Source organism: Oryza brachyantha, chromosome 5, assembly GCF_000231095.2.
Source record: "Oryza brachyantha chromosome 5, ObraRS2, whole genome shotgun sequence".
NCBI lineage: Eukaryota > Viridiplantae > Streptophyta > Magnoliopsida > Poales > Poaceae > Oryza > Oryza brachyantha.
This window is the reverse complement of record NC_023167.2, coordinates 12,990,820-13,000,754: the sequence shown is the minus strand read 5'-3', so window position 1 is coordinate 13,000,754 and position 9,935 is coordinate 12,990,820. Positions and strand designations below refer to the sequence as shown.

Below are 9,935 nucleotides of genomic sequence, written 5' to 3'. Positions count from 1 at the left end.
TCCTCTTAAGAGCATCCTGAGCGATTTCTTTCTTTTTAAGAAATAAGCGAAGCTGGAAATTCTGCGAGTAGGATATTGCCACTGTTTTCCGAACAGATATATAAAGATCCAGGCCCGCATATGGTAGGGAAGCAAAGCATTTAGTCAGTTACGCTGGCGAATTTTAACACGTCAGGCGGCAGTCGACGGTTTCGGTCCAGTACCGCTTTAGCAAGATGGATCAGTGAGCGAGCGAAATATGGCACACAGACTAGTACGAACGTTTGTAAATCAGTGCACAATAACGTCTCATCGAAATAGGACTTCTTATACAGCTATCTTTTGACGCTACACGGAAGTTCGACGATGGAAAAGTACAAATAGACTCAGCATATGACAACACAACATAGCAAGTTTTAACAAACTTGGAGTCCAGCAAGTAGGATCTCTCAACCATGATTGAAGGACTGGTAAACCGGGACCTGCAAAAGGAACACCACATTCCTGCTTTAGTGCTTACCAACTTCAAATAGATTATCGGAGATGTAAACCAAATGTTTACACCTGTTTTGAGGAACCAACTAAATAGGCATCAAATGATGATTGCAAGGGCATATTCCAACTATTGGCATAACAACCACAGTAAAAATCAATTTGTGAACGATCCATATGCAAAAACAAGTAACCAAATCTACCCTAAACAAAGCATTTTAGGATAAATCAAGGGAAGCTTCATTGAATATGAGTAAGACTTATCATAACATCTTATTCTGTTTGGGTCTTTCGGAGCGATGGAACATACTTATGCAACTAGCTAACAAGAATGGCAGTAGTAGAATTTCTAAGGTTTCCAGCTGTCTAAAGTCATTGACTTTACGACCTTCCAAAATTGGGCAACTATTGCAAGATTTGAAAAACACTCTAATCCACATCTAGTTAGACTGGATAAAGTGCACGCTATAATGCGGGCAATAATTGCAAGGATGTACTGACTTAACAATATGAAAGGTCAAAACCCAGTGAAAGGCTCACCTGAGAAATCATATGGCCAAGATTGTCATAGCAATGCGGGTATATCATTGCTGAGGTTGGCCACTGGTAGACAGCAGTTCCAGAAGAGGAGCCCATGGATAAATCAGGTTGACCAAAGTACATAGATGGTTGGTTTCTTGACATATTAGCAGACTGCATAAAACCAACACCATACTGCATAAACTGTGGCACAACAAAATTGAAGCCACCAGGATTCACATTGAAGTCGTGCACTGGGCCCCTAACGTACCTGCAATAGTTTAAATGTTACTTTTCCATAATCTCGTCACTAAAATCCAGTAGTTGCAACAGAATTTGACAGGTGTGCATGCTAACCTTTTGTAATTGCGATCATAGTCAGGATCAGTACGATCCTTTTCAGTATCCTTAAAAACAGCAACCCTGGAACGGCTGTTAATTGTGTTGACCTTGCTCTCATCAATGGGAGGCTCAACATTAACTGGTTCATCTCTCACAACAGATAAAGCTCCCAAATCACTTGTTCCTTCAATATCTGAAATGGAACCATTGAAAATGCGTGCTCGTGCTTTATTATATTCCTCTATCCTCTCTTCAACGGTTTTTGCTGCACCGTTTTTAGCACCAGCATCACCTGCACCATTTTGGAAAGCCCTAGGCCTTTGACAAATAACAAACTTAAGCTTCTCTGCAGCTTCATGCTCAGTTCTTGTTTGTTTACTGGGAACTTCTGACAATGCAATAACTGGAAATTTGCTTTCAGGTGTTTTCTTTGCAACTATCTTGCTAACTGAACCATCTACTAAGCTATCTGCTACTGTAGTCTCTAAACCATAGTGTTGCGCAACACGATGAGCAGCACACCGGAGATAAGAAGTTGGAAAATGCTGGAATTCAAATTCATGCAGTTGAGGATTCTGCATAAATTTCTGTATATCCATTTCCATACGCAAAACTGCAATTAAGTATAGTATGACAGTGAGCTATGTAATCAGAAAAGTAATCAAATAAAAAATAAATTATTGGCAAACTGGATCACAAAAAGGACAGGTTTAATTCAGGTGCAAGTTTCACAGTATGAGGTCATGGAGATTTTTGAGCTAGTACATACAAACATACAAAAGTAATATGACAACACTAGCACAAAATGTAGTATGATGCAGAACATATACATAGTGCTGAAAGACACAAAGGCTGGATGCTTTGCCTCGGCACTTGGATGAAGCATGGCCAGGCATCTGATAGTAATGTCTTTGAGGTGCCTCCCTGCCAAACATGGACCAGGACTGGGAAAAAAAGTAGCAAAGGGCAAAATGCGCCGCGCGTAGATAAATTAAAAAGAGCACAAGGGAGTTGTCCTAAATTGCATAAGCTGCAAACTAAAGGAGCTCATCTGATAATCGTCATCTCATGAAGACGCTAAAATGAAGCTCACCAATGAGGAATAACCATACTCCCTCATGGCAGCCTTGTTCTACGAACACCAGCCATAACAACAAGACTGGCAGACTTACCATAAACAGCATAGTCCCAGGTACCCATCATCCATATGAACTAAAAAGAAACGGAAAAAGAAAATAATAAAGAAAAACAGCTGTAAGTGAAAGGAGTTCAGCTCATACTCATCCTCTCTTGGCGATACTGAGATGAGGCTCACCAATCATCATCCTCTCACCTTGTACTTAATTATAACAGTCATGTCACCAAGAATGACTCTATTGGTAATAGACTAATCAGATTAATAGTGCAAATAACAAGTTGGCTGGAAATATAATTCCCTAGCCAATGCAAACAAGAATGGTAGTCACAATGCATTGAACTAGAAATAAACATATTATGCTGGTATAACACAATTTCACTAAAAGGTTATGATGCCTATAATTGACGCCTACCATTTTCCCGAATCAACTTGTCAAGACATTTAACAGGTTCAAATAGTATGTTACCGTTCAAGATGGATTTGCACACACAACGATATGTTAAATATCAGGTATGTGTTATGTAAGTTCTAAACTATAACCTATGTTCAGCATCAGTCGTATATTTATACAACCATTATTGATGAGTTCATTTCCCTACCACAAAAATTAGCAATAATATCCATGCATTTACAAATAACAGCAATAAGCCAATAATGAAGGCACACCTGGCTCACTAGCATGGCTCTTTCACTTATAAAAATGTGTAACAGCAGCATAACTAAACAAATTTTTAGCAAACTGCAACAAGGAATGTACTTCAAGCTTAGGGGGTATACATATTGGTGGAATTCAATCCAATTTCGAACGGACTTGCGCAAATCAACTGTACCACCCCTCCCCAAGCTACCTCAAACCGGAGGGAAAACTAGTCCCCAAATTGCACACCTAGAATACACCAGTACACCAGGACCAAAACTCTAGCAACAGTGAGCGCAAATCCGAGCCCTAATCCGACCGCAACCAACGTATTCGCGCACGAACACACCGGGGGCAACCACCGAAACCCTAGCCACGGGCAGAGAGCTGTCGAGGGGGGGGGGGAGATCATCAGATAAGGTGAGAGCCTGCGCTTACGTACCCATGAGGCGGTGGCGAGGGTTGTCGAGCGCCTCGACGAGGAAGGGATCCACGTGCGAGGTGACCCTCCCGCCCAACTCCGTCACCCGCCCCTCGTCGGCGGCGGGCGGCGGGGGTGAGGCGGCGCCGGAGCTCATCGTGCGGCGGCGGAGGCGCGCGGGGTAGTATGGGGTGCGGGGGGCGGCGGAGAGAGAGAGAGAGGGCGGGAAGCTGCGCGGCCGGGGTTGCGACTCGCCCGCCCCTCTCCCTTCCCCTCCTCTCCCGCTTCCCGATCCCGAAGCGGCTGCGGTGCGGCCTGCGGAGAAGGCGAGGCGTAGCCCGAGGGAAAGCACAAAAGAAAAAACGAGAAAAAAAAAAAGGAAGAAAGAGCGAGAGGTTCGCAGCGGCAGCACGGCTCCGGATTTTTGACGCCGCGTTGGGTGGATTGGATACAGGTTCGGTGTCGGGTTGCGTCGACCGTTCGCGTGGGATCCGACGCTCCAAAGTAAGTTTGGAGTAGTACTTGGTCCTATTCACAGTCTGAATAGGAATTATACTACCGTGTTGTTTATCTACTCTCGGAGAGCTGTCAGGTCCACACATTTCTATTTTATATCTGGTATGAAAGGGCATGTTTAAATGTAGAGTTATTATCAACTTTTATCTGATCTACAGTAACAATAAGATCCTATTTTATAATAATATGTATAAAGGTAGAGTCAGATATGTTTTCTTCATTAATATAATAAAATAATTTTTATTATACTATTTTCCTTTTTATCCACCCTCATGTAGAAAAGTTTACTTTAATAAATGCTAGAGTCGACTCTATGTCGTTGCCATGACAGCGGCTTTTCTCTCTCATTCCCTCTCTTTCCCCATATCATCAAATTTACTTATGTGTCGATTGAGAGAGTCAACTAATAAACAACTCTGTATATGTCCTTATTACTATGTAACTATGTTTACCTACTTTCGAAAAGCTCTATCGGTCATACCTTCTTATGGTAACTTGCATTATTACTTAGCTTTTTACTTATGGAAGTCTCTTATTCTCTACGTCTTCGAATAACTACATAAACTTAAAAAGTATAGTTATTTCAGAACATATATAGTATTCTTGAAGGGTGTTTCAGGTATCCAACTTCATATAGTTTTGGCTTTTTATGTCATGTATCGAGTAGTGAACACCCATCTCATAAATGGTAGAGACTATTAGAGAGGACATTTACTCGGGTTTTCTTAAAAAAAATTCCCCTTATTGGTGCTCATATAAGCATAATCTCCTAACAGTTAGTATAAAAGTGTGTCAAGTTGCACGATGTATTTAAAGCTATTTCTTTTAGCTTAGTTGAATGCCTCGGGTCGTCTTAAACTATTGGCCACATGTTGTAAAGACCGGTAAACTATGGGCGAATTTTTCTCGATTTAGTTGAATGCCATGGAGCGTCTTGGTCCACTGGTCAAGTTTTTTTTTACATCTAATAGATTATATCTCGTTGTGTGATTTAAAAATTGACATAATGTGCTGTGAATGATAGAGCTATTATGTATATGCACTACTCGGTCTAGAGATTACGTGTCTCTAATATATCTAATATATCTAGCTTATAGAGTGGAGCCATATGCATATATGTGCACGTATTGCACTGTTGCTTGAGGGGGCAGTGTGATGAGTTCTATCATTTTTAAATAAGGCAAATTTTGATATACGACATCACGATGGAGTTAACTAGATGATATTGTCGAAGCGAAATTTTGGGGAAGGCACTATTGAAAAGTGAAAAATAGCTAATGGGCATCGCCCCCATCATTTTAGTGCATTCAGTCTAACGTGGAGAGAGCCAAATTCTAGACGCAACGAGGCCAAATCGCCCCTATCCATTTGAGCACATGTAGAGATGGTTTGATTGATACATGGCCTGATATATTTGGTGATCAATTGGATTGCACCGCAATATGTTGAAATTATTCCTCGAATGTGCCGTGCTATGTTGCAACCGAACCATCTCCATGTATCGCAAATAGGTAGGAATAATTTGGCCTCGTCAAATTTAAAATATGTTTTCTTTCCCCCTACATTAGACCAAATGCACTGAAATAATAGGAGCGGTGTCCATTGGCTAATTTTCGTTCTTAGTAGTGCAGTCCCCAGCTAATTCTATAAAATCACAAAATTTTGTAGCAAAATTTGCCTTCAAATAAAGCTAACGAGAAAAGGAGACTGGGCTGGAAATGTTAGCATGTAAAATATTGCAGGGGACGATGTGCACACGTAAGAGATACTGTAGATGCGTTAGGGCATATTGATGCCTGCTTACCGCTCTAAAAAACGTGAGAAATGATCCAACATACTCCGTAAATGTTACCATAGAATCATTGCGAGGGCTTCTAGTTTAACAAAATAAACTTTATTATTTTACCATCCAACAGAACCATTGTGAAAGCTTCATTTCCTCTTGGTTAGGCATTGACATTTGTTATATAAAAGAAGTGTAACACATTGACATTTTTCTTCATATCTTATTCAGAACTTTACATTGAACAAGCAAAAAATGACAAAATCCTATCAAACTTGTTCATTAGACTGAAGGGGAATGAAGAGGGTAAAAGGTGATTAAGGGCATTACCTCTTGGTTAGGCACAAATAACTCTAGTCCATTGGTTTGACAAGCAAATGTGGTAAAGGAGAACTACTGTGTACGACAATTATTTAGGTTGTGTTTTTTTTCTAGATTTTTCTTAAATTTTTCACATAGGTTTTTCGAACTGCTAAACAATAAATAGTTTACAAAAGTTCGTACATGGAACTTCGTCATCCTATATTTCTAAAGTAGATTTATAACTTTGCAGTAGTTAATATTATCAGTTATATCATAAAATAAATATTAAAAATCAAAGAATATTCTATTTTTTTATCTTTATATTCTAAAAGAATGTAGCCTACTGACATAAGGATTTTGATGCAACTATAAGTTTAGATCGCATGATTTAGATACAACGGTTAGACACAACATATTAAATCCATAGCTATAGTACAAATTTCAAAGTCCTACTTTTCATACTGGTATAGATGTACAGCTCTATCCCGCATCAATCTTGCACTGTCACCCCTTTGCTGTTGGCTAACCCATAAAATCCAGTGTAGCTGACTCTAGCAACTAGATTGCACCAAAAGTACCTTAAAAGAATTGTGCTACTTTATATGTCACCTTCGTTGCTAAGTTGAAAAACCTTTGTTTTAGTAAATCTAACAACATATTACCTCCATCTTTAAATATAAGGGATTCTAAGGATGCTTGTCCATTTTTCTCCCTAAAAAGCTCTTACATTCTAGGAGGGAGGGAGCAGTAATTTCAAGACACTGTTAAACAACTTTATCTGCCATAGCATTAGTGTATACTAATACAAATCTTATATAGATATTTCTTAAGATTTCAAACTTTAAATGACTTTATCTCTCACCTCATATATTATTTTTAAAAAATATTTATACCACGTTGTTAGAAAAAAGTGCTTTAAAAATAGATCTCTCATGGGTATGTTTCGACGTTGTTACTGCGAATTAGTAGCCGTGTTACTGTAGAATTCCTATGAGACGAGGGCTGGGCTTAGATAAACATGAGGAGAAGCCCATAAAGGGTTGACCTACGAGGGGAACTTTTTGACCAACCTTTAATTGAGGTGGAGATGATTTTTGGCCTAGTAAAAGGGATGAGAGGTGGGATGTGACTTGAGAGGTCTTGAAAGAGAGGGGGTGTAGAATAGCCTCTATCCTACTACCAGGTGTAGCTAACCCCTTCAATAGAAACAGAAACAGTTATAAAAATATTTTTCATCATGGACATGCAGGGAGTAGTTATACCTGGTAGTAGAATCTAATATATATATATATATATATATATAGACAAGCCTAGAAAGTCTTATACTGTTAAATAGATGGAGTACATATTTAGCCCTAGATGACTCATGTTTATCTGATTCATGCTTATTTCGTTCAATATCTAGATTAAAATATGCTAAAATTTGAATAGAATTTCGATCGTTACTTCTATCCGCATCACCAGATTGCTTTTTTTTTCACTTTCCGAAACCTCAACCAAATATACTATTTCCTCATAATAAAATTTAATTGACTTTCAATTAACGATAAATTTAAGTATGCTTATATAAAACTACACAAGTATATCTATTCACAAACTGACAGTGTATAGAAAACTGCTCAAAATAATCAAAATATTGCACTAACACACCCACCCATTGGACAGGTGGGTTGGCTGGCTGCGTTGTTTCGCATCTTCGGGCCCCTACTACCATTGATAATTTCTAAATTTGTGATGATTTTAGTAGTTTGGCCTTAAAATGATTAAAACATAATCATATTGTTTTTTCCTCGATTTACCATCTTATAAAGTTAGCGATGTTTCTATCGGTAACGTACAATCACATGTTGAAAGAGCGTTCTCAGTTAGAATAATAATAAAAACCAATTTGCGTAATACGATGAACCATGGATGACTTGATTTCTTGTTATGTATTGAGAAATATATTTTCAGAGGACTTGATTTTAATAAAGATAACAAGAGGTTTCAAACCATGTGCGATTGGAGAATAAATTTGTTCAAGCCTCTAAAGGCCCTAGACGTCCTTCTACTACAGGAACTGGGCATGCTGATTTATTAGTGGTGTATGTCTTCTCATCTACTGATCCAAATTTTGAAAGATTGATGATTGCTTAATTATTACTTATGTTTCACAAATTAACTATTTTTTAAAATTGATAGTTTTACAACTATCTTTTTATGTTTGATGAGTTACATATTATGCAAAATATTATTGTTTCATTTCCAAATAAGGTTTACTGTCTCGGATATTTTTTTCTCAATTTATTTTTGTTTTAATTATGTATTTGCAATATAAATATAATATGGTTTGTGTTGCATATAGCTTTTTCCATCGAGTATCTCAGCCACATCTAGTTGCGTCCGACACAGCTCACTTCTTAAGTTATCGTGCCAGAATCACACCCACTGTCCAAGTTTTTGTTCACGTACGTTCATTTATTGAGTTCCTGTATTATATTACACCTACGTGACGTGCCAAGTTGTTAAATTCACACATTCGCATTTTTTAAGTTTTTGTACAAGTACAGCTTGGGTATGACATGACAGGTTTGGCGAGCGAAAGGCCCGTGTGCGGCCAGCCGGCCTGAGCGGCTCCGTCGGCGGGTAGCCCAGCGAACCTTTCGGCCATTTTCCGGTCCAACACGCAGGCGCCTCGCCCTCGGCATCAAGGAGAAGCACCGCGCGCATCCACATGAAAACCTTTTCCGTTTTCTCAGCGGGCGACGGACGTAAAGTTGCCGTGTTTTTTCTTTTTTTTTTTTTTGTGTGTGTGGGCTAGCAAGCACGCACAACTGCACAAGCCACACGGTCTCTTACTGCCACAGTGGCACGCCCGTCATGAGTAGGAAATGGTACTCTCTTTCCTTAAAAGTAATAAGAATTATCTCATGAACTATTATGGTCAATTAAATTACCCCTAAATTCGAACAACCATCGTAACTTAATCTAGAGCAGTTTGGTCATGTTGTATATGTGGCAATATGGTTCTCGTAACAGGGCTACTGCGGAGAAGGAAGACATGCCATAGTAAATGGACAACAAGTAGCCATGTATAGTATTTTTTAAAAAAAACTCCTGGTGCAAGACGTACGTCAGAGCAATATTCCCTCTGTTCTATCTATAAGTCTTTCTGATCTCACCTAGATTCATATATGCTAATGTATCTAGACATATATATATAAAACATATATATTGATATATGAATGAATCTAAGCAAATTCAGAAAATCTTATAATATAGAACGGAATGAGTAATTCTGACGACCTATTGTCCCGATCCACAGGTGCACGCCGATGAGCATATGAGCATGAAGGAGTAGACAACGTACGATGACACGGTACAAGAGAGGTGGCAAACCTAAGTTGTTTTCATGCGTTTTGCATAGAGGTGATGACTTGATATTTATAATGAGATCCAGATGGGTGGTCATGATATCTGTGTTATCTCTGGGACTCTTAACCGAGGCAGATAAATCACACATAATCTATTCAGACTCTTTGTGGATTGAATAAATGAGAAGAAACTCTATATACATTCACCTACTGAAAGAATGGCACTAAAAATCAACTAAAGAGAAGCTACGAACTTTCACAAAAATAAACGAAAGGATATCTTATGCTTCCTCCACTTTTCTTTTATTTGACTTCGTTGATGTTTGTGTCTACGTTTTTATTTTTTTATTAAAAGTATATAATTATTAATTATTCTGTTATGAGTTGATTTTTTACCGAGGCAACTTTAAACATGGCTTATAATTTTTCCTATTTACACAAAAATTTTAATT

General features: G+C 38.6%; 1 protein-coding gene across 1 annotated transcript; it reads right to left on the bottom strand.

Moving 5' to 3' along the window:
* Positions 1-251: 251 nt before the first annotated feature.
* On the bottom strand, positions 252-3,892 carry LOC102704805. Its single transcript, XM_006654339.3, has 4 exons — positions 3,550-3,892; positions 1,348-1,945; positions 1,012-1,261; positions 252-461 (listed from the first exon to the last, which is right to left on the bottom strand). The coding sequence occupies exons 1-4, from the start codon at positions 3,683-3,685 to the stop codon at positions 429-431; spliced, it is 1,017 nt and encodes a 338-aa protein (XP_006654402.2). The 5' UTR covers positions 3,686-3,892; the 3' UTR covers positions 252-428.
* Positions 3,893-9,935: the final 6,043 nt, after the last annotated feature.